General features: G+C 41.2%; 1 protein-coding gene and 1 pseudogene across 1 annotated transcript in view; both read right to left on the bottom strand.

Moving 5' to 3' along the window:
* Positions 1–3,655, bottom strand: part of LOC138667807 (alpha-2-macroglobulin-like protein 1) — a 70,667-nt pseudogene extending 67,012 nt beyond the window's left edge.
* Positions 3,656–11,594: 7,939 nt separating this feature from the next.
* Positions 11,595–25,492, bottom strand: part of LOC138667806 (alpha-2-macroglobulin-like) — a 66,456-nt gene continuing 52,558 nt past the window's right edge. The window contains exons 27-36 of the mRNA XM_069755897.1: positions 22,683–22,757; positions 21,618–21,780; positions 21,193–21,398; positions 20,552–20,767; positions 16,747–16,874; positions 16,421–16,511; positions 14,695–14,763; positions 13,199–13,301; positions 12,930–12,980; positions 11,595–11,679 (exon numbers count right to left, since the gene is read on the bottom strand). Of these exons, the coding sequence (XP_069611998.1) occupies positions 12,937–12,980; positions 13,199–13,301; positions 14,695–14,763; positions 16,421–16,511; positions 16,747–16,874; positions 20,552–20,767; positions 21,193–21,398; positions 21,618–21,780; positions 22,683–22,757 (1,095 nt within the window). The 3' untranslated portion in view covers positions 11,595–11,679; positions 12,930–12,936. The remainder of the gene's footprint in view (positions 11,680–12,929; positions 12,981–13,198; positions 13,302–14,694; positions 14,764–16,420; positions 16,512–16,746; positions 16,875–20,551; positions 20,768–21,192; positions 21,399–21,617; positions 21,781–22,682; positions 22,758–25,492) is intronic.

Here is a 25,492-nt window from a genome sequence, read left to right as displayed (position 1 = left end):
GTACGGAGCACAATCCTGCTGACAGGTTCAATTTAAAGGGAACCTGTCACCCCCCAGGCGTTTGTAACTAAAAGAGCCACCTTGTGCAGCACTAATGCTGCATTCTGACAAGGTGGCTCTTTTAGTTCTTGGTGCTGTAACTGCAGAAATAATCGATTTTGCAATTTATCCAAAATACCTTGAAATAGTCCTGAGGGCAGGTCTTTCCCTCCTAATGCAGACGCAGCACCGCCGTCACTCATGCCCTCTTGGCGCCAGGTGCCGCCTCCTCAGCGTTATTTTCAACTGTCCCGGCACATGCGCTGTTATCTTATGCCTTGGGCATGCACAGTTAGCGCTGCCCGTCTTCTGACATCATTTGATGTCTTGCTGACTGCGCCTGTGCGGCCGCGCTGTCCGAGGTCCCGCCCCACAGTGTGAATAAATCAGAAGACACAGAGGGGCGGGATGTCGGGCAGCACGGCCGCACAGGCCGCACATTTGTGTTACAAATAATAATAATAAAATAAGGTTATTCTCACCCTCCGACGTGGCGTGCTGTCCTCGGAAGTGCAAGCGGCAGGTTCCGGTGCCAAGGATGCTATGTGAGAAGGACCTTCCATGATGTCACGGTCATGTGACCGTGACGTCATCACAGGTCCTGTGCTCATACCAATCCTGTGACCGGAAGCTGCTGCGTGCACCGCACACAGGCGCCGGGACTTCAAGGGGCCTTCGGAAGGTGAGTATATGTTTATTTTTTATTTTAAGTCTTTTTTAACCATGCATACAGTGCCCACATTGCTATATACTATGTGGGCTGTGTTACATACTGCGTAGGCTCTGTTATATACTACATCTCTGCCATATACTATGTAGCTGGGCAATATACAACGTGGCTGTGCAATATACTAGGTGCTCTGTGTTTTATACTATGTAGCTGTGCAGTATACTATGTGGCTCTGTTATATACTATGTGGCTGTGCAATATAATACGTGGTTCTGTTATATACTACGTGGCTGTGCAATATACTACGTAGCTATGCAATATACTCCGTGCCTCTACAATATACTACGTGGCTATGTTATTTATTACGTGGCTCTGTTATATACTACGTCGCTGACCAATATATTACGAGGCTGTGCAATACACTACGTGGCTGTGCAATATACTACGTGGCTGTGCAACATACTACGTGGTTCTGTTATATACTACATCGACTGTGCAATATACTACATGGCTCTGTTATATACTACATGGCTGTGTAATATACTATGTAGCTATGCAATATACTACGTGCCTCTACAATATACTACGTGGCTATGTTATATACTACGTGGCTCTGCTATATACCACGTTGCTGACCAATATACTACGTGGCTGTACAATACACTACGTAGCTGTGCAATACACTACGTGACTGTGTTATATACTACGTGGCTGTGCAATATACTACGTGGTTCTGTTATATACTACATCGACTGTGCAATATATTACATGGCTCTGTTATATACTACATGGCTGTGCAATATACTATGTAGCTATGCAATATACTACGTGCCTCTACAATATGCTACGTGGCTATGTTATATACTACGTGGCTCTGCTATATACTACGTTGCTGACCAATATACTACGTGGCTGTGCAATACACTACGTAGCTGTGCAATACACTATGTGACTGTGTTATATACTACGTGGCTGTGCAATATACTACGTGCCTGTGCAGTATACTACGTGGCTCTACAATATACTACGTGGCTATGTTATATACTACATGGCTCTGCTATATACTGCGTGGCTGACCAATATACTACATACCTGTGCAATACACTACGTGGCTATGTTATATACTACGTGGCTGTGTTATATACTACGTAGCTCTGTTATATACTACGTAGCTATGTTAGATACTACGTCAGTTGTGTTATATACTACGTCACTGTGCAATATAGTACGTAGCCTGTGCTGTATACTACCTACATATTCTAGAATAACCGATACGTTAGAATCCGGCCACCATCTCGTAATTGTATAATTAGAATACAAGTAAATCAATAAATATAAGAGGATCCAGGAGAAAGAGTACATACTGCAAACATCAGGAAATAATAACAGCTGGGATGGATATATCTGATGCCAACAAATCCAATGAATGTGGTCCTCCTCTCCTACACAGCCCAACCCTGCCCTAATGAAGCTCTACATTCAAAAATAATGTATTTGGATAAGTGGAGCGTTTTTTTTTACTGAAGAGCTTGGTCAGTATGGGATTGCCGTAATGACCAAGCTCTAGAGTCAAAAAGGCCTCTACTTATCCAGCATACCTGTGACCAAATTAATTATTTATAAAAAAAAATGCCATACCTAGCCCACAGCATTTTAAAAATCACTGCAACATACTGTGAGGCAGTGACCCCTATAACAGGTAGGGGGTGCTGCATGGTCTCCCCAGTATGCGCACGGAGGCGTATTGAGGCTGTGAGAGTGCGTGACAATTGTGTGCATGGATGTGATAGTGGGACAGTGTCTGGCATTGTGGTTAATGGGAGGTATGTGTCACAGGGATGGATGCTCCCTGCGATGCAACCCGGAGTATCTTGTCTTTAGAGCACGTGAGCACTGAAGATGTCATTTAGTGCACCTGGGTCCGGGTTGCGGGTAGCTATGAGAGATGGGAGGGTCTGGCTACCCACATACCTCACTCTCTGAGTGGGGGTGCTCACTGTATCTTTTTCCCTGCAGGAGTTTGAGGACCTGCAGTGATGTCATGATCATGTGACCAGTGCATGTGATGTTACCTCACCTGTGGGTGTGGTTACAGGCTACCTAAAGGAGGTGTGTTAGCACATGGAGTGAGTGTCGGTCAGTCTGTCAGGATGGACAGACTTCCATGTGTCCAGGCAGGACACTACAGAGCAGTCCTGTATGCTCTCTGAGTGTGGACCTGAATGGTCTACATGCAAGGCCCTGGCAGATACCTCGGTGTTGGGGGTGCTAAGCCCTGAAGAGCACGTGGTGGGACTTTGCTTCTGGTAACCTGGGTATTGGACGGACCCAGCTGGGGTTGGACGTCCTGCATTGTACCCGGACAGGCCACCTGTGTGATCCCGAGTAACCTGGGTGTTGGGAAGTCCTGGGAGGAGGACTGGATCCCTGAAGAGCACAAGGTGAGGACAGGGATCTGCAGAGCCAGAAACAGGTCCCGTGTGGTACTGCCAGTGGAAAACCTGCAGCACTGACGAGCAGGTAATACCAGACTGTGTGTTTGGCTCCAGAGCGAGCCGGAATATTGGACTCGACCAAGAGTGTATGGTCACCGTCCTGGTGGAACAGAGTGACGCTGTGAACATTGTTACTTTGATTTGCCGTGATATGAAGATTGTTGTTTTGTGTTTTCTGCCACTGGGGTTTATGGAGTAATAAACCCAGTTGAGTTTTTGAGGAGAAAACGTATTGCTGTGTCTTTTGTCGCTGCCAAGCGAGTATTCCCCAACCCGCAAGTAAGTGCAATCTTACAATACATTGAAGGAAAAAAATGGAAAACAATATAAAAATGACAGTAGAAAACAAGTTCAAAAACACAAATCACTTTTCTCACAATACTCACAGTTTTGCTTCTACATTGCAGATTTGTAAAAGTATCAGACCGACATATATGAACGGTGGCAGCATCCTTCTTACAGGTCTTGATCTCCAGTCGGTTTAAGTCATTAACTATTAGCTGACTATTAAAATCTGTTATACTTTTTTGAGGAGGAGACTGCACAGGCTGAAAACTGCAGGATTAATGTTTGCTACGTTCTGACCAAACCAGTTCAAGGTCAGGTTTAAGTAAATGAGAGCAACAATTATTGAATTACTGAATCTGGCTATAACTATTGTTTTTCCTCTTTTTCTGATTACAGAATTATCAGCAGGTCTACATGCCAAATGTTTGCATGAAGAGTCCAAATTAGATTTTGAAATCTTATGGTGCCAGCTACACCTCGATGATTGGTCTGATGTCATGACGTGTGCCTCCCCAGGAGATCGATGAGAGGGTGCACACATTCTAATGTTATGAAATCAGAATGTTTGTCGAAGCCTAACTGGCACCAGAAGTGGTGGTGAAGAGTGGAAAAGAAACTGGTGCGTGTAAAGGTGGAGATGATGGCTGAACACCCTCTCTGAAGATTATTGATATAACATTGATATAATATTTAATGTTACTTGTTGTTTATTCTCATGTAGGCTTCAATTTCCTGTGATTCAGGGGTGATAGGGTTAACTGTAAGGCTAGCCTGTAGTGTGGGAGGAATTGAAGAGGTTGTCCCACCAACAAAAGAACATTTTAATCAATACATCTTGGAATAATAATAAGCTACACAATTGGATGTGTTTAAATAAAATGTTCTTGTGCTGAGAGGCTTATAAATGTGCCCCTGCGATGTACTGTGTAACGGATGTGTCTGACCATAAAGGTACATAGTCTGATCATACTGCAACTTCTGGGCAAGGGAGGAATAATAGGTTAATATACAGATAACATAGCAGCAGTTTTCTTTGAGGTTAAACATTTCCCTGCCTTATTTTTAATCACAGGAGCAAACTCCAGTTTCCTGAGCTCATCATAAATCAAGTCAATCAAATACAGCGAGAGCAGGCGTGGCTGATGAGTGTGTTCATCAGCCGGCGCCTGCGCAATAAATAAATAAATAAATAGAAAAAAATAACATGGGTTTCCCGTATTTTTGATAACCAGCCAGGCAAAACTGACACCTGTGGGCTGAAGCCGTTAGTTGTCATCTTTAGTTTGCCTGGTTATCAAGAATAGAGGGATCCCCACACTGTTTTTTAACATATTTAAATGAATAATTTAATAAAACGGCCTGGGGTCCCCCTCATTTTTGACAACCAGCCTTCCTAAAGCAGACAGATGGGGGCTGGTATTCTCAGGCTGGTAAGGGGCCATGGATATTGCCCCCAGCCTAAAAATAGCAGCCTGCAGCCACCTCAGAAAAGGTGCATCTATTAGATGTGCCTATTTGTAATTTGCATGGATCTACCCACTTGCTATATGGCGGTGGCAAGTGGGGTTCAAATTTATGGGGTTGATGTCACCTTTGTATTGTCCGATGACATCAAGCCCATGGGTTAGTAATGAAGAGGCGTTTATAAGACATCCATAATCCTCCGGTCACCATTCTGGTCGCTCTTCTCTGAACTTGCTCCAGTTTGTTCATGTATTTTTTAAATTGTGGTGCCAGAACTGGACACAGAATTCCAGATGACATTTGACCAAGGAGAAGTAGAGAGGAATAATTACTTCACATGATCTAGACTGTATGGTTCTGTTAATACAACCCAGAATTGTCTTTGCCTTTTTTTGCTGCTGCATGACAGTGTTGACTCATGTTCAGTCTGTCATCTACTTGTATTAATGTACCCAAGTCTTTTTCACATGTGCTGTTGCTTAGCCCTATTCCTCCCATTCTGTATATGTTTTTAATCATTTTTCTTACCCAGATGAAGGACTTTCGATTTCTCTCTGTTAAAAACCATTCTGTTATTTGCTGACTACCGTTCCAGTTTGTTTAGAATCCTAAAATAAGGCTCGTTAAAGGGTCAGCATTGACTGATAGGATTGCTACTTCCAATAGGTGGCACTAGAGTTCTAGTTCTCTTCCTCTCTGAAGAGATAATTTGCATATTTCTTAGAGGAGCATTGCGGCTTTAAGTCTCCTCACCTCGACCTGCTTATCATGTCACTCTCCGCAAGGAGAAACGATACTTCTTGGATTCCGGTCAGACGCCTCTCAATCAGCCAAACCAGATCTCCGCTTTGCACTGACGAGGGGCAGTACCCCGAAACACAGTGTCTGCAAATTGAGATTCTGGTTTGGCTATTATCCTAAGTCATGTGACAAGGCTCGTTAAAGGGTCGACATTGACTGTTAGGATTGCTACTTCCAATAGGTGGCACTAGAGTTCTAGTCCTCTTCCTTTCGGAAGAGACAATTTGCATTCTGCTCTGTCTAAGAACTCATCACCTTCCTTAATAATTTTCAATGTAGCTATTCTCTCTTCTAGACTTTACAACTTTTCCTCCAATAGGGACACAAGCTTACATTTCTGGCAGGTGAAGTTTGGATTTTCCACTGGTAATTGTGTGAACATATAGCACACAATGCAGCTCATCAAATGGCTAATCGTCTCTTCCATGTTCTCAATCTTTATATAATATCAAATCGGTGAAGATTGTGCCAAAATTTGGCAGTTTTCTGATTACCTCCTTTCCACTGCAACAGCCAAAATCCAGTGTTCCTTGAGTTTGTTGGGACTTTTCACTTATCCCAGAATGCACTGGGAATACGCAAGTGATCTTCGCAGGACTCGTCCCCTGGTTTTCCTTTGGTTATTTGCCAGACCTGGGGGTCTTAGTGAAAGAATACTAGACCGGCCAGGCTGGGACACAATTTTATAAGGAATAACAACTGGAAGAGCTGCCCTTATATACTCAGAATGTAAGATTGTGTACAGAAAGACACAGCAACAGATGTTGACCCTTCTGACTCTTATACTGACAAGATGGAGGCGTTCAGGGAAGTTTCTGTACAATTGTAACATCCTTCACAAGTTATGTGATGCCACTTATAACGGTCACAATATTTTACAGAAGGTATCTTAACAAAGTGTCATTCCTGCTACCACTTGTATATATGTCTTAAGTTCATCCAGCAAATCAAAGTTTATTTTCTTATCCCTGCCTCTCTCATTCCTCTGGAAGTCATTGGGTCCAGGCTTGCCACCTAAATCGGCAGTGTGCAGCCTGCATATGCTTATACATATGGTAATAACTCACACACCCAGTCAGGAACCCTAGTTATGGTATTTAGGGACGTTAAAGCAACCATAGGCCAGTGTTGTCCCTTACCCCAGAGCAGTGTAGGTGCTTTAGAAAGCTATCAGAGAGCGGTGGCCTGGAGGGGCTAGGTGAGTAAGTAGTTTTGAAGAACTTATTGACCCATCCGTTTATTACGCATGTGAGTTTGAGAGTCCAGAGTATAATAATAAACATCATTTTAATGGTTTTACAATAAATAATTTTGATGCAAATTGAATATTTCCAGCAGAATTTGAACAAATCTGTCAAGTGCAAACATTGTCTTTACAGAAAATGTATATATGGTCCAAAGCTATTTCACGTAAAACCCCTCATAAGACAAGGATGCACCTTCTCTGTCCAAAGATATTAAGGTTCAATGTCAATAGGAGACAGGCTTTGTTTACAATGAGAACTATTAAATTTTGGAACAGCCGTCTTAGGGATCTGATCATTGTTGGAGCCGTCAAGAGTTTCAAAAAGGGTTTAGATCTTTTCTTAGAAGAAAACATTCTTATGTAAATGCATAAAAATCTTGTTCTGAGTGTTGATCCAGTGACACTGAGGATGCAGAGTGAAAATGTCCTCTTTTAGAGAAGATTAGTTCATGAATTATGGTTGCACACAGATGCCTTCCCATTACTGAATCCTTTGGTTGAATGAGGCGGATATAAACATTTTTGAAATGCAGTAACTACAATATGTAATATATACCAGTATAAGACGGATGAATACTAAACTGGAGAATGTCCTTGGGGTCTACTAGCCATGAAGAGTGAACTGTGATTGTTAAATTGCTGGATTTAGCGTCTGCTCATCTAAAAAGCAATTTATTACATGTGAACTATATTGACTGGAGAATTCTGGTATATATAATGCTATCACATTGCTGTCCTATCAATTTATACCATCAGCCGCCAAAGTGGGGGAGCCAAGGGGTCGGGGAAAGCAGCAAAATGTGTGTGTAGTGTGTACGGGATACCTAGTCTGTTTGTACACTTGGCAGAAAAGATAGTCTGAGCCCCCTGCTAGATGGCCAATCAAGTTGTCTCCCCAATTTGACCAGTTCAAGGTCATTATGAATCTATTTGATGCACGTTTGTGTCAGTTATTAGACTAGGCTGCCTTGTTCAGTGTTCTGGTGTTTCTACCTTGTCCTGACCCTGCTTGTTACCTGATACTACTGTACTTTTGGATTGTCCACTTATCTGCCCGTATACTTTTTGCTGACCTTTGGATTGTTTGACTTCTCTTTTGTCCTTGAATTTGCTGTTACTGCAGAATATTGAACTTAGCTTGCTGCTGATCTGCTTTAGTTTTGTGTGTTACCCAACTACACATCTTTGCCACATTCTAATCGTTAGTTATAATTTGCCAGTCAGTGACTATTTCATGAATCGTGACCAGGGGACTCCCAAAAGTCTAGAGCATTGTACAATGTAAGGGATTAAAAGGTTAAAAATCAAGTGTCTCCTGTACCCACTGTTTGCTTTAGCTAGTGTCAAATTGAGTGTGATTTTCTTTGCCTTGTTGGTAGGCACAGTCTCACCATCAGGGCATTACTGTCCTTACTGCTGTATGGGCCCAGAGAACAGAAGTAAAGAGTGGGGGCCTGGGCCGGTGGGTGAAAAACCATAATTCTGGCTTTTTGATTCTTTTTCTCATTACGTCATTTACAGATCAGGTTATTTTATGTTATATTTTGATAGATCACACTTTTAAGGAATGCAACGATACCAAATATTATTATTACTATTTATTCATATAGCACCATTAATCCCATGGTGCGGTACATGAGAAAGGGGTTATGTACAGAGTTATAGATATCGTTTACAGTAAACAAATTTACAATGACAGACTGGTACAGAGGGGAGAGGACCCTGTCCTTGCGGACTTACATTCTACGGGATACTGGGGAAGAGACAGATGGTCGGGGGTGCGGCAGCTCTGGTGGTGGTGAGGCGGCGGCGGCTCTGATGGTGGTGAGGCGACAGCTCTTATGGTGGTTGGTGAGGTGGCAGCTCGGGTGGTTGGTGAGGAGGCAAATAGTATTATTTTTATATATTTATTTTAAATGGTGTAAAGGGGGTGATTTGAACTTTTATATATTTTTTTCATTTTTATTGTACTTGTTTGTCTTGGGAATAGAACCTGCTATCATCTAGTTGCTTGTACTATACACAGCAATAGTACTGCTCTGTAAAGCAAAAATCACGGTCTCCTATGATCTCCACGGTCTTCTATGAATGTTGTGATGACAGGCACAGGGTTCTTCAGCTGACCCCCCAGTGGGCAGCCAGAAGATGTGAGGCCGGTGTGTTTTTTGCAATGGAAGAAGCCATATGGTAAGAAATCATGATGGGTCAAGAAAGGAGATGTGTGGCTGTCTAAGATCAGCTATGGCAGCAGCTCTACTGTCTAGCACTATAAAACACAGTGAGCAGCAATGAGACCTGTGAGTGGCATGACTGTCCAGTGACAGAAGCAGAGAGTTAGGACAGAGCATGCAATGAGATGCCTGGCAGTTTAGGGCTAGCAACAGTAGCCCCGAAAGCAGCAGAACTGCAGTATTGATGACATATTATAAAGGGAGTAGATGTCCAGCTGAGCACGGACCATCGACACTTGCAGAAGCAGAGTGGTGTAGGAAACAGACAATGGACACTCAAGCACGCTGATGGTATGGCTGATTTAACCATTGATGAACGAAAGTCGACATAGATCCCTGCCTTCTTCATTTTGACAAATGTTATGTTTTCTAAGCTTGAAGTAGATAATCTGGCATTATACACTCCACTAAGGGGAGAAGGACGCAGAATCGTGGGTAGCACAGGACTCTGGCTTATTGGGCTCTAGTGCCGTTATTGTAGACTAGGGAACCTTCTGAAGTACTGTGTTGGGTTGTGGTGAATGCAGAGGAACAAACTGGGGTAGAACAGATTGAGGCCAGGAAGGAAAGAGAATGTGTATGAAGATGTTCTATGTTACTAGAGAAAAGTCCATGAAGTTATACACCCGCTATCTGCTGTACAAAATTCCCACTAAGCTATTCTTAGCTACACTTGTGTTTTTGTTTCACTGTTCATATACATCAGGGGTTCTCCAAATGCGACATAGAGTCCATTATCCATTCCAGCAAATTTTGCACTCCAAAAGTCAAACGGTGCTCCTTCACTTTTGAGCCCTGAAGTGCACCCAAACAATAATTTTCCATCACATATCAGGTATCGGTGTACTCAGGAGAAAGTGCACAACAAATTGTGTGGTCCTTTTTGTCCTGTTACTTTTATGAAAATGCAAATTTTGCAGCTAAATCAATGTTTTGGTGGGAAACAGTTACATTTTCATTTTTTACACATTGCGCTCAATCTGGTGAAGCCCCTAAAGGGTTAATAATCTTCTTGAATGTGGTTTTGGGCACTTTGAGGAGTGTCATTTTTAGAATGGTGACACTTTTTGGTATTTTCTGGCCCTGAAAGTCACTTCAAAATGGAAGTGATCCCTAAAACAATTGGGTTTGTAAATTTGGTTGGAAAAATGAGCAATAGATGATAAATACTGATGAGCACGTGTACTCCAAAGAGCATAGTGAAGATGGAAGGCTGGATCTTAGAGAACTATGTGAAGGACTGGCTGGGGAGCTGAGAGGAGGGATAGGTGAGCGCTGTGGCACGGTGTGTGTAATTTATTTATTTATTTTAACCCATACATTTATTATGCCCTCGGGTCTGGAGAGCTCTCAGACTATAATAACACATATTTGTATCAAGTAAGTTCAATGAGAATACAATTTAGAATTTTTCAGCTGAATTTGACAGTAGTATGTCCTTGTTGACATAATAAAAAAAGGCTTTTAGGGATATTTGACCTGTTTTGTGATTTTATGTTTTTGCACAGTATTTCAAAATACCAACATAGAAAAAAATAATTATTCGTGATGAGCGAGTGTACTCGTTGATCGGGTTTTCCTGAGCACGCTCGGGTGGTCTCCGAGTATTTGTGACTGCTCGGAGATTTTGTTTTTGTTAATGCAGCTGCATTATTTATGGCTGCTAGCCAGCCTAAGTACATGTGGGGGTTGCCTGGTTGCTAGGGAATCCACACATGTATTCAAGCTGTTTATCAGCTGTAAATCATGCAGCTGAGGCAATGAAAACTAAACCTCCGAGAGATCACCCGAGCAACGAGTATACTCGCTCATCACTACTGATAAACTTTTAACCCTTCTAACTGGCTAACAAAAAAAAATATGTTTCAAAATTGATGCTGATGTATAGTAGACATGTGGTTAATGTTATTTATTTCTCTTTTTTTGCGTGGTATAACTCTCTGGTTTAAGGTAATAAAAATTCAAAGTTTTGAAAATTGCTAAAAATTTTGTAAAATTTTCAATATTTTCATAAATAAACACAAATAATCTTGACCTAAATTTACCACTATTATGAAGTACTGCATATCATAAAAAAACCTTCTCAGAATCACTAGAATATATTGAAGTGTTCCAGAAGGTATTGCCTTATAAAGTGACACTGGTCAGAAATGAAAAAAGTGGCCTGGTCAGGAAGGCGAAACAAGGTGGGTATTTAGAAATCGGCAGTCGTTTAATGCCACAGATTACTGTAACTGCCCCTAAGTGGTAATACTGGCCAGGCAAATAGAAGACAGAGCAAGTAAGCTGATAACTCAAAATAAGAGATATGTTTGTCATTCTATTTTCTCTTTTTATTGTTATTATTACATTTTTATTTTCAGACTATTGGTTTCCAGTACTTGTTTGTAGATACTGATGCAGTATACAGGACAGCCAAGTCTCATCTTGATTTTCCAGACTTATCTGTTGTCAAACAAATAACAGAAGGTGGATCATACAGTATATAGAAAGGTAGCACACTACAAGGTATTATTGCATCACCGTCCCCTGATTTAGTTTTTCTGACACCTCTGATTCTTTACATTGGTTTGAAATTTCTTTTTAAAGTCTTAATGCAGAAAATATCTTTGAAGATTAAAATTGTTGTGAACCTTTATGAGAGGATATTTAGAGCATTCTTTCTATCCCCTTTATGTTACCATCTTACAATTTAAATGACTCTTTAAAGGGAATCTGTCACCCCATTTTTCGCCTATAAGCTGCAGCCACCGCCATCAGGGCATTCTGTAATGCTGTAGATAAGCCCTCGATGTAACCTGAAAGATAAGAAAAACAAGATTATACTCACCCAGGGGCGGTTCAGTGTGGTCCGAGTGCGATGTGCGTCGCAGGTCCGGGTCCTGCACCTCCCATCTTCATGCGATGACATCCTGTTTCTTGCTTCCTGTCGCGGCTCCTGCGCAGGCGTACTTTATCTGCTCTGTTGAGGGCAGAGTAAAGTACTGCAGTGCGCAGGTGCCGGGAAAGGTCAGAGAGGCCCGGCGCCTGCGCACTGGAGTACTTTGCACTGCCTTCAACAGAGCAGATAAAGTACGCCTGCGCAGGAGCTGTGACAGGACGCAAGGAAGAGGACGTCATTGTATGACCCAGACCGTGATGCCCATATACTGGGTGAGTATAATCTAACTTGTTTTTCTTTTCTTTCAGGTTATATTGGGGGCTTATCTACAGCAATACAGAATGCATTACAGAATGCTGTAGAAAAGCCCCTGATGGCGGTGGCCACAGCTTATAGGCGAAAAATGGGGTGACAGATTCCCTTTAACCAGTTCATGACTTGCCATTTGCCACCCTTTGTGTACAATACACTCTCACTCTTCCCATCTTCGGATGAATCAGACATCAAAAGGAAGTCAGATCTGTGGCTGGCCACTTACTTCCTCTTGGTGCCTGATATGTCTGAAGGTGAGGAGAGTGATGCCAAGGTTGGATGCAGGCCCCGAGAGAGCGAGTTCCGACAACACTGGAATGGTGCCAGCATTGGGGGTGAGTATAAGTGTTACTTTACCGGTGCACACATGCTGATTGAGACAGGGTTGTCCGAGTAATAGACAAGCCCTTTAAATTTCTATCTGACAGCTGCTAGACAGGAATTATACACATAAACGAATTGGCTGATCTCAACATAATCTATGACACACACCAAAACTCACCACCGATTCACTGTCTGCAAGGGTGTTTGTAATCTACGATGGCATGTTCATCTAGGAGATAAAAAAACAGCAATAAACTCCATATTGTAGTGTTAGCATTTAAAAATCTTAATAATATAAAAAGCTTTAAAAAATGACACATGTCCAATTAAGATTGATGATCTAGAAGAAAGCAAGAACCCCCATAAAGGTGTCTAACACAGCACAAATATATAACAATTGTATAGCAATAGCTAGAGTCTGACATCTAGATAAATGGATCATTGTACCGGTCTCATAGTAATCGTAGACTTTTGCTGTAGCTGGTTTTAGGCCATTCACCGCAATGTCCTGTTCCACCGTGAAGGAGAGTCTTACTGGTTTGCGATCAACCTATAGTGAGAGAATATTCCCGTTAGTAGTACCTCAGGGGATCTTTGTGCCTCCAGCAAATAACTCATAAATGCAGATACCCAGGTTACCTGAGAATGCACTATTAAAGATTTGTATTTGTAGCAAGTTATAGAGATAAGAAAATTTATTTGAGTGGAATTTAATGCTTCTCAAATTTTACAAAAATCTTTATTCTCCAGAATATGGATTTTTTAAGCTTGAGAGAGCAAAATGCCAGTCAGCGGTGGTCTACAGCCCACTGTCTGGTTTTCCAGTGCCTCTTGTCCTCTTTCCCTATCACCTATATTCTCTTCGATAATGTTCACTCAAGATTGGGACTTCCACCTTGACTAGATAGCGGGTGTCACTCCTTGCTATGCCATCACTCGAGCAACGCACATCGTAATGTTACGAGGTTACGACACAACATTTCTGTAGATGCTCAATTATGTCCGTTCGTCTAGTGGTGATAGAAGCCATGGCCTAGAATGAAGATTTCTATAGAGAATGCATGCAGAGGAAGGTAGGGATGAGAAGAGGTGCTGAGGAGCGAACAACAGAGTAGAGAGATGGCATGACAGGTGAGCGTTGAGGTGAGAATTAAAGGGAACCTGTCAAGTTCTCAATGACCTCCAATCTAGCAGCAAGGAGTCTGTCATGTTAAAAAAACACTATTAACCTTCAGATATGGAGTTAATCTGCAGGTTAATGGCATCCTGAACCTGCCCGGTGCCCATACTTAGGGCCACGCTACTAGGAGGACATTAACTTGAGTCCTCTTGCAGCTTTCGGCATTCAGTCACGGGGTCAGCAGGGGCACAGTTTCAGTCACCGCTCTGTGTAAAAAGAGAGGTGGCTGTAACCACACCCCTGGCACTAACTAAATACAGCTTCTCATTGGAGCCAGCTGTCAGTCAGTGACGAGGTGTGGTTACAGCCACCACTCTCTACACAGAGCAATTTCAGAAATCGCGCCGGCGCCACCCCCATGACTGAACACCGAATGCTGCCGAGAGGAATAAAGTCAATTACCTCCCTGCAGTGAGGCTCTAAGTGCAGATGCCACTCCCCTTAAGAACAATATTAACCCACAGATTATCCCCATATCTGCAAGGTAATAGCATTTTTTCATGTGACAGTTCCTTTTAATTTTTTTCACTTCATACATTTATTATGCTTTGGGCTCTGGAGAGATCCCAGAATATAATAAGAAACATGAAATTTGAATGGAATAACTTTGTAGAGAATCGAATTTCCTTTAAAATCTGCACAATTTGACGAATTCAGATTTTGGCTGATTCGATCATCTTTTCCTAGTCATCATAGAAGGAAGTCGGATGTTGGAAGAAAACACAATAGCAGAATGAAAGTAATAACAATGACTGATTCAGACCTGGTCCAGGTACAAAGTCACCAAGTCAGTCTGGATCTCACTTCTCTGGATTAACTTGTTTTTCTCCAGCTGTGAATAAAAAATGGTTCCAATGGGGAATGTAATGGACAAATTCCAAACTTCGAATAAAGAGATATTGATATTTAATATTGGTGGTTTGCATTATTTCAGCACATATGTTACTACTCTACTTGTTCTCCTAGAAACACACTATAAGAGAACTCATTGGCCTTGATTCATGAAGTTATTTTGCCAGTTTCCCTGGGTAAAACGCCTTCAAATGTTGAAAATTTTGTCAGAATTTGTGCTAAAAATTTTGCGACGTTTGGTACTTCACAACAATTTTGGTCAGCTTTCCCAAAATAAGCAGCGGATAGGAGAGACCAGTTGTGGCTAAGCCCACCGGTTAGATTCATAAAATTGTAGTAGTGTAAATTTTGCAAGAAATGTACTTTAGTCTCTGACAGTTATAAGTTACTGTACTGTAAGGGCTCACTCACACCAGTTTATACATCGGAAGAGTGCTACCTGATGTTTTATCAGACATATCGATTTGGCATGAGAAAAAAAATTACAGCATACTGCGTAAATCGGGATGTCATGCACCTGGGGTGCAGGTGCATGCAAACCATCTCCTCTGAATGGAGAAGATGGAGAAATTTTGTCCTGCATTCTTTCCTCACCTGTGCTATGAGAACCAGATCACAGTAAGATGTCACTCTGATTAGAGTTTGATCCCACAATTGGTCAGATTTTCTTGTATGGCGGACTCTGCGTTCATTCAACCCTGGCCTTGGATGTTCCTTTTAGCTCCAGAAAGTGAGACTAAAATTTCAGTATTTCTTATACTATGAAGATACTTTTACAAACCTAATGTTTCTTCTTTCTGATCATTTCCAAAGGAGTGTTGGATGAGTTTAATGTAGTAATAATAATAATAATAATTTATTTATATAGCGCCAACATATTCCGCAGCGCTTTACAAATTATAGAGGGGACTTGCACAGACAAATCCCCAGATTTGTAGTGCAAATCTGAGAGAATTCTTATCTATTTCTCTCCGTCTTTCCGAGCACAATCAGCTGAATCACTTCTATTTTCTCCCAACAGCAAGGACACATGTGAAGTAGAGGAGACGGACAAGATTCTCTGGCCATCTCTCACGTCTCATCCAATTACTAGACCCTTCTTGTCTTTTGTTATGTAATGTGAGTTTTAAAATCATTATAGGAGAAGGATTATTTTCTCCTTTCGGGATTATGTATCAGCTCAAAGTTGTGTTAGTAAAAGATCTTAGGGCCCTAGGACAAAATCTGTAACAGAATCCACCATTTATATAATGCTGGCTTCCTTTAAAGCAACTAAGGAGTCGGATCCTTAGGTTGCCTTTATGCATCAAGATCTTGGTATGACTGCTAGTTTCGGCCACCCATAGCTTCGCCCCTGGCTTTTACAGTCATACTTTTCAAATATGCTACGATTAAGACTGTTCAAGTCGAAACGCGTCAGGATCAGAACACTGTCCTGTTTGAGACTTGACTTTTTTGAAACTGTAATAAGGCTGTCAAGATTGTATCAGAGACGCCGGCCTTTTGTTTTATTGGCTACTTTTCAAATACTCAACCTTTCGGTATTAGGCCCAAGACATTTTCACAAAGAAAAGAGACCAACTTCACTCTAGCAACCAATTTTTCTTTCTAAAGTGATGCCTAACCCCGTCACTCACTTGCTTTATCGTGCTCTTTATTGGAATGTATCCAGATAACATTTTGACTTCAATGACGGCCATGTTAGATTTCTCCCGTCTACCGGTATAACTGAAAGAATAAAGAAAAAGAAAGGACATATAAATATTCATAGATTTCATTTTTTGCTCCATTCCATATTGTTCAATGTAATATTGAAAGATTATTTTTTTTCAGTTTGGCATCGTTATGGGTTTTTATCGATTAGCTCATTGGTTACAAATAATAGTTGCTATACACAGTAGGTGTGAAAGAGGAAGCAAATTTAAAATAACAAAAAAAGAATGAAAAAATAAAAAATACTCACCTGACGGTGATGCGAATTTGAAATTTTGTTATAGGATCTGATAGACATCTTCTTCCAGGATATGGTGAAACACTAAATGAGAAGGCGGCCGCTATTTTTGGAGGAGGAATATTGTATCTCAATACAGCCTGTGAGTGAAGAGACAAGACATCTCCAAATAAAAAATAGAATAGGTTTATGGTACTTTATTATGACATATAAAAATGCTACTTTTGTACATTTGAACAGATAGTTTTAGCCGCAAATTCACACTACTCAATATTATGCTACAATGAATAGGACACAACATTATAACACTGCAGCTATGCAGGTAACTGCCACTTCCACTAGATGGCAATAGAGTGGAAGGATAGAAACTAGACTGCAAGGGCAGACCTGCAGTGCTGCAGTGAAGCTATCACCAGGTGGCAGCAGAATAGTCAAACAAGCCAAGTCAAAACCAAGACCATCACGCAGTACAAAGGGAAAAAACAAGCAGAGTCAGTGGAGAGCCAAAGGGTCAATACCAGACAAAAGGCAGAAGCACCAGGAACCAGACGCAAAGTCAAGTCAGAGTCAAAGCCGAGTCAAACACTGGGAAATCCAAAAGCAATCGGGAAACACTAAGAAAGGATGGGCAGGGAAGGAGGAATAGACACAGGCAAGGTCAGAAATTGCAGGAGGACCAATCAGGGTACTACCAGAGTCAGATACTCATGTCATAGTCAGAAAATATAACTGACACCGCCTGCAGGATTCCACGAAGCTAAATAGCAAACTTGAACCCAGAATGAGGCAGAGCAAACTTAACTCTTGACATGATCAGCCCGGGAAAAGGGCAGACAGGATTCAAAACCCAGACTGGATCATGACAAACATACTACATATACTGTAATGACTGTTCTTTACTTAGTGGGAATTGGAGTGACAAACCATTCAATGTTATTTCAGCTTACCTGCAAAGGGAATCTGTTAGCAGGCTTTTGCCATGTAATATGAGAGCAGCATGATGTAGGAGAAGAGAGCCTGATTCCAACGATGCATCATTTACTGGTTTGCTTGCTTCAGTTTCGATAACATCAGTGTTTTCTATGTTGCAGATCTAGCTATTCTCTAAATGCTGAGCTGTGCATAACCCCACACATACCACTGATTGGCAGCTTTTTGTGTACACTGTGGTTACATAGAGCATGAGGACTACATGGCACCAGACAACTAGTCCTCAAGTGATAATCTCCTGCTGATGAAACAGTGATTTTATTGAAACTACAACATGCAACTAAGTAAGTGACACATCATTGGAATCAGGGTCTCTGCCTCTTCATTACGCTGCTCTCAGATTAATTATATAAAATCTGCTGATAGATTCCCTTTAAAGCCATATGAAGCTGAGTGAGGTATCTCCTCTCTGGACTTTCAACTATTAGATGCATTTAGTGTGGTGCTGGACTTTGCAATATTGTAGTTGTTCACTGAAATTGGCATTGGTAAAAACAAAAATCCAGTCATTTTCTAAAATTCTATAGCAGTTTTTTTTCCACAATTATTTGAAAACCGTGGCAAAAATTTGGAAGGCCTTCCATGTTTGACCACATGGCTGCCAGGTCTGAGGGGTGCTTTAATCTGAAAAGAGTTTATAAAGATGTTATCAATCACCCCTAGTTAATTTCTTGAGAAAAAGTGATGGTGCAAAAGTTGGTATAGTAAATGATTACAGTAAATACCTTAAAGTACAAAGAAAAAAATACATTTCCATATTTTTTTTACAATTCACTTTAAATGTTTTACTTATTTGTTGTATTTTGTATTACTTTCCATGAGACTTACACATTGACCCAAATTGTATGGTCAAATATAACTTCATCTCAATGATGATGTAATTTTATAAATCTTAGGATTTCTGAAAACCAAGAGTAACTAGGATTTTTTTTTAACTGAAAGCCCAAGATTAACTTTTTGTCATGGGCACTGTTCATGGTAGCATGGCAGCTGTTAATAGGATTTCCACAGATGGGCTTAGTGCAAGCCCCTTCATTTGACAGAACCCAGGAGTTAAGGTACCGTCACACTAAGCGACGCTGCAGCGATACCGACAACGATCCGGATCGCTGCAGCGTCGCTGTTTGGTCGCTGGAGAGCTGTCACACAGACAGCTCTCCAGCGACCAACGATGCCGGTAACCAGGGTAAACATCGGGTTACTAAGCGCAGGGCCGCGCTTAGTAACCCGATGTTTACCCTGGTTACCATCGTTAAAGTAAAAAAAACAAACACTACATACTTACCTTCCGTGTCTGTCCCCGGCGCTGTGCTTCTCTGCTCTGGCTGTGAGCACAGCGGCCGGAAAGCAGAGCGGTGACGTCACCGCTGTGCTTTCCGGCTGCCCGGCGCTCACAGCCAGACCAGAGAAGCAGAGCGCCGGGGACAGACAGCGGTAGGTAAGTATGTAGTGTTTGTTTTTTTTTACTTTTACGCTGGTAACCAGGGTAAACATCGGGTTACTAAGCACGGCCCTGCGCTTAGTAACCCGATGTTTACCCTGGTTACCAGCGAAGACATCGCTGAATCGGCGTCACACATGCCGATTCAGCGATGTCAGCGGGAGAGCCAGCGACGAAATAAAGTTCTGGACTTTCTGCCCCGACCAGCGACATCACAGCAGGGGCCTGATCGCTGCTGCCTGTCACACTGGACGATATCGCTAGCCAGGACGCTGCAACGTCACAGATCGCTAGCGATATCGTCTAGTGTGACGGTACCTTTACCCAGGTCTTTATCATTCAACCTCTGTCCAGGGATCTGGACTTACAAAGGGAACCTTGGGATTTGGCCATAGAATAAGCTGCTGACCAGTGGAGCAAACTGGCAGCAAGAAGGGTCGTCATGCAGGGTCAATATCAAAAGGTCAAGTCAGGGCCAAATTTTGTGAGAAAGCAAGTAGTCAAAATACAAGATGAGGTTAAAAAAAAACCGGAAAAACAAAATTGCACAACATGAGCAATGGATCACAGCTGTAGTCAGGCCTGGCTGAACTAAATAACTAGCAGCCAGAATCTGTCTGCTGGGGTTTATATAGAAAGGACCCCTGATGAAGCTATATGCGAAACGCATATTGGGTTACTGGGCAGTGTGGTTTGTTCATTGTCGCATCAATGATGGCTGATAATAGCTGTTATTGGTGTCCTAACCCTTTTGCATTTTAACTGTAGCTCTGGTTATATTGATATATAGCTTATTTATTTAATTATTCTATCCTGTTCTCGAGGTTTGTTGAAAAGTGTTTTGTTAAATTATTAATTTGTTATAGGGATTATCGTGATATACATGTTTTTGATATTTATTTACATCCTATGGCTTATTTTATGGTGGTGTAGGCACCTTATCTTCTATCTTTTTTTTACTATCTGATCAATGTCTTATGAAATGATTTTTTTCCCATGATGATACATACCAGTAACCAATATTCGATGTATACTCTAATGGGGGATGACTTTTATTAGACTGACAGTCATTTGCTGCACTGGCCATTTAGGAAAATCCGAGAAAAATATAATTTGCATAATAATTTGCAACATGGTGTACATCAGCTAGTTCAACCATCATCATTAGTCTAGTCTGTGTGGTTGCCTTAAATTTATTTTCCCCTGAAACATGAACTTGGTTGCAAAAGTATACTGAACCTTAGTTCCACACTTCCCACTAAATTATTCTTAAGGGCCTCCCTTAAGCGCCACACAGCCTGACTAGTCCAAAAGCAACTTCTGATGTACAAAATCAGTAATAGTTCTATCTATAGCACCAGAATGTTAGATATTTTTTCTCCTTACCTGGACAAAAATGCAACCACTCCCTGTTCCCGTCACCGTGTAATCTTCCGGGACTTTAGATAGTGTGGCCCTTTGGAGTAGGAGCCGGTTATTCTTGTCCACATGAAACTGCTGAAGAAATCCAGACTTGGAACTGACTGCGACAGTCACATCTCCTTTGTCAGAATATGTCTTCTCTGCATACTTAGCCAAAGCCTGAAGAGCCACCACCGTGTCCTTCAAAAGGAAGAAGTTGTAAATTTACAGTAGGAATAAAGGAAATATATGATAAAAACAACTTTCTTGTACGTCATAGAGCTTAATCATTAGGTATAGTACATTGGACCATCTACAAATTTTGTCTTAAAAAGTATGTATTAACGAAATAAATGAGACCCTGGTGGAAATTAATCTACTATCCAGAAAATGGTAGGAAACAATTATGGAATTACCTACACCAGGCCCTATGGGTTTTTTGCGCAGCACAATAGTCTTTTTCCTATAAGACTGTCCAACTTTTGCCTCTTATTATTGAGAAATGTCTTTATATTAATAAAGAGACACCCCTTGATACAGATAACTTTAAAAATAATAAAATTCGACCATATGCTTTGTGTTGACTTGGTCCAGTAAGTTCTCCACTGCTTAGATCCTTACTTTACCTGTGTAGAAGAGTAGCCTCCATATGGATTCTGCTGTTTGCTCAACCAGTCCACAATCTGAGAAGATTTAATTAAATCTGGAGTTGGACCAGACAAATGAGCCAGGAGCACATAGGAGGTCATCTCCACCTCTGCTGAGGGAGCTCGATGCCAGCGTGAGTCTTCAGGTGGAGGAGCAGAGTCCCACTTCCAGTACAGTTTTCCATCTGTAGGGGAGTTAAGCAATTTGTGTAAATCTTTATAAGGATGTCTTTCGAAAAATTCTGCGCTGTTGAAAAGATTGAGACGTAGATCCAGATAGGATTTCATAAAAGAATAGTGGTTTATTCTACGCGTTTCGAAGTTAAAAGTACTTCTTCATCAGTAACCACATGTATGGTAAAAAGCATTTCTTTAGTTGGCAAGTTCCCTTAATATTTGCTCACCTCCACGCACTGCTTTTATCTCCAATTTGTCCATCAAAGCTTCTCTGAGTTCAAACTCTCCAGACAGTGAGAAGGTGTAGGCCAGCAGAGCCTGGGTGTACACGTTGCTGACATCCACTGAGACTTTCCTCAGACAAGATAGAGCATTTCTTAGTAACAGATCCTGAAAAGGGAAAAAAAATTCTTCAAACTGTATGACACATCGTATCAGAAGATCTCCTACAGATCCATGCTGCATTTCTACCATGATTGCAACTGGAACCATAGCTTTGTAAAAGAGTTGCAAAATGTTTTTACATGTGGTTTGACATGATGCTTCATGGACTACAGGATTTGCTTAAATTCAACCCCTTTTGTGCCTGGGACATAGCCAAATTTGCCAGGATTGTTTCTCAAAATTCAGGATTATCCTAGCTAAGCTAGTATTGTTGGAAGTTATGCCTTTGGTACTCCGTGGAGCAAACTGGACCCTTCACATTGTGATAGCAAAAAATTATACGTGCAGGTACCTAAAGAGAAGGGACTCAAATTCGTGGCCTGCAGCAATTTCTTACGGTCCACAACTTGGGATGGATTATAATGAGGGCAAACTGGGACCTAAGCCTCTGGAATGCGGGAGGGGAGATATATGGCAAGATTGCCCTCCTGGCTTTTTCTCCACTGTTGGCTCTCTATTTAGGACAAGTGTGGCCATTGCTTCTTCATCCACAAATCTACTTCAAAGGTTAGGGAACTCAGTTTTTTTATGTTGATATGTTGATGACTAATGGTGCACACCTGGTGAAAAGGGTTCAGGTTTCCTTCATCCATGATCAAAAGCCTGAACTGGGCATCTTTTCCCTACGATGTCTAAAGTAAACCAATGTTCTGACACTATAGTATACACTCTTGCTTCCAACATTCAGTTGAAGGTTTTTGTCTCCTGTACCCATCTCCTTGGACCTCACTAAGACCATTAACCAGTTATGTTTTTAACCCCTTTCCATAGACAGATGCAATCCGAAAATAACAGTAATATTTGTCTAGAAGGGAAATTATCCTACATGTCAACACTTCATACCTTACCTGCAGAGATACACCAGCCTCCAAAAGGACAATAGTTATATAAGCAGAGAGTGAAATTTCATCTTCTACTCCTCCCTGGAAAACGAAAGTTAGAGAATTATCACCTCATTTATCCATGTAAATAATTATTAGAAAAAAATATTGCCTTTCTTCTAATTTATTTGATTTATTTTATTATTTCATTTTTTATTTACATGATTATAGAGCCAGTTATCATGCCTGAGCTGCCTCAGCGACAGAGCCATAAATAAAAAAAAGCTTTTTTAATAAAACCATTCATTGACATCTTTATAACTTCATGAGCAGAGGTAACTGTGCAGGGAGGGTGGAGGGAAATGAGATATGACCCTCATCTAATATCAATGCTTTAAGCCTTCCAATGAAAATATTACCTTTCATTGTTATCTGCCCTTATATTGCCCTGTAACGAGATGACTGCTGACAGTGATCAAAGTGTACACAGCACTAGCTGGAAAGCGCCAGCGTGCTGGGAAGACTCAGCGGCCGATATGAACCATGCAGCTCCAGTGAATTTGATTACACTATCAAACTGTATAGACGATATAAAAACAGTAAACGTTCTGTATAAATGAAGGATAAAACTTCAAAAGAATTTCTTATGGTAGGCCACCTGATCCCAAGTTCAAAATTGTGTACCATAAAGCAAAAAAGTAATGCAAATGTAATACATATATATATATGAAACTAATTAAAAGGAATCTGTCAGCAGGATATCATACCCCAAAAATTATTCACTGTATATGCACATGCAGCATTTTCAAAGAGAAATCCAGCATAACCTTTACATGACCAGCCCGTTCCTTCATGACTTAGAAATCAGCTTTCAAATTGATAAGCGAATGAGGCTGTAGATCTGAAGCCTCTGTCACTCCAGATCTATTTCCTACTGAACACCACCTCTTCCTGCTTCACTGACAGCCTCTATGCTATGTGACTTCAGGCAACGGAGCTGTTAATCAAGTAAGAGGAGGCAGCACTGGCCGGGATTAGAGCTGGAGTGACAGAGGCTTCAGCTTTTCAGCCATATTTGCTTATAAATTAAAACGCTCATTTCTCAGGAACAGAAGAATGGACTGGGAATGTAAAAGTATTACTGGACTTCTTTAATAAAGTGCAATATATAAAGAATTTGAGGTGTGAAATCCTGCTGACATATTCCCTAGAACAGGGGTCCCCAACTCCAGTCCTCAAGGCCCACCAACATGTCATGTTTTCAGGATTTCCTTAGTCTTGCCCAGGTAATAATTGCATCACCTGTGCAATGCAAAGGAAATCCTGAAAACATGACCTGTTGGTGGGCCTTGAGGACTGGAGTTGGGGACTCCTGCCCTAGAATGTCTAACAGATCGCCTGCTGACTATCAAATAGACACTTAGTAGGGAATTTGGTAAAAATGTACAATTTTTGTTGCACCTTACAGTATAGAGAATATTTAACCTGTTGCATCAAACACAATGGAAATAGATAATGTCTCCCTGGCATAGAACCCCACCATACACATATCCATAATTACCATACCTCGATTTTAATTAAGGACTCCAATTTTTAATTATATGTATTCCAAATGGTTGAACATTCAAAAATATCAAGTTTATTTGCTATTTTTTGGACATCTTGTGTCATTCCTAAAAATATTGGAATAAAAACTGTATTTACCTCTAATGATAAAAAAATTGTGCATCTTTCACCCCCAAACCTGTTTTCACCTTCCTGACCAGGCTCAATTTTACCAGTATCACTTTATGTGCTAATAACTCTGGAATGCTTTAACATATTCCAGTGATTCTGAGATCGTTTTTTTTTTTTAGACACATTGAACTTTGTTTAACGATAAATTTGTTTTGATATTGTCTCCGTTTATGAAAAATTGGATACAAATTTAGAAAAATTGGATAAAAATTTTCTATTTTTATTTTGGCTTTTAGGCACACTGTGGGTCTCAGAAGAGTGAAGGAATCTGGATTTTGGGCCTCAGATTTTACTATATTTATTTTTTCTTTCTTATTGAGCTCCATAGTGCTTTTCTTTGCTATCAGTAACGTGGAAGCCCTTTATATTTCCATGGACAGATGACGGACCTGAGTGGGGGCCTTATTTGTGGATTTATTTGATTTTATTGGGAACATTTTACATAAAGATCACATTTATCCTGCGTTCTACTCTGGGCGCTCATATCGGGGTATCCATCTAAATCTCTGAATGATGTGATTCAGATGAAAACTCGGAGGGATGCATTCACTATAATGAGGAAGCAGAGTTACTCTTGTCTCCGACTGTTCAGCGGTGTCCTTCTTTTCAGAATTGCACAAAACTGTGGTCGACCACTGTTATGATCTGGTGGTTAGGAGCACCCGGCACGACCTGATAGTTAAACTCACACAGGACAAGCTCTGGGATGTGGGAGCTCTGCTGACCGCAGGCCCTAATCCTATCACAACAACTAGAAATAGCCGTGGAGCGTTCCTGACACTCCCTAGACGCCTCTTTACAGCCTAAGAGCTAGCTAGCCCTAGAGATAGAAAATAAAGCCTACCTTGCCTCAGAGAAATTCCCCAAAGGAAAAGGCAGCCCCCCACATATATTGACTGTGAGTAAAGATGAAAGTCACAAACGCAGAAATGAAACAGGTTTCAGCAAAGGGAGGCCAGACTTACTAAACAGACTGAGGATAGGAAAGGTATCTTTGCGGTCAGCACTAAAAACTACAAAAGACCACGCAGAGTGTGCAAAAAGACCTCCGCACCGACTAACGGTGCGGAGATGCCACTCTGCATCCCAGAGCTTCCAGC

The sequence above is a fragment of the Ranitomeya imitator genome, chromosome 2, assembly GCF_032444005.1.
Source record: "Ranitomeya imitator isolate aRanImi1 chromosome 2, aRanImi1.pri, whole genome shotgun sequence".
Lineage (NCBI taxonomy): Eukaryota > Metazoa > Chordata > Amphibia > Anura > Dendrobatidae > Ranitomeya > Ranitomeya imitator.
This window is presented reverse-complemented; position numbering and strand designations above follow the sequence as displayed.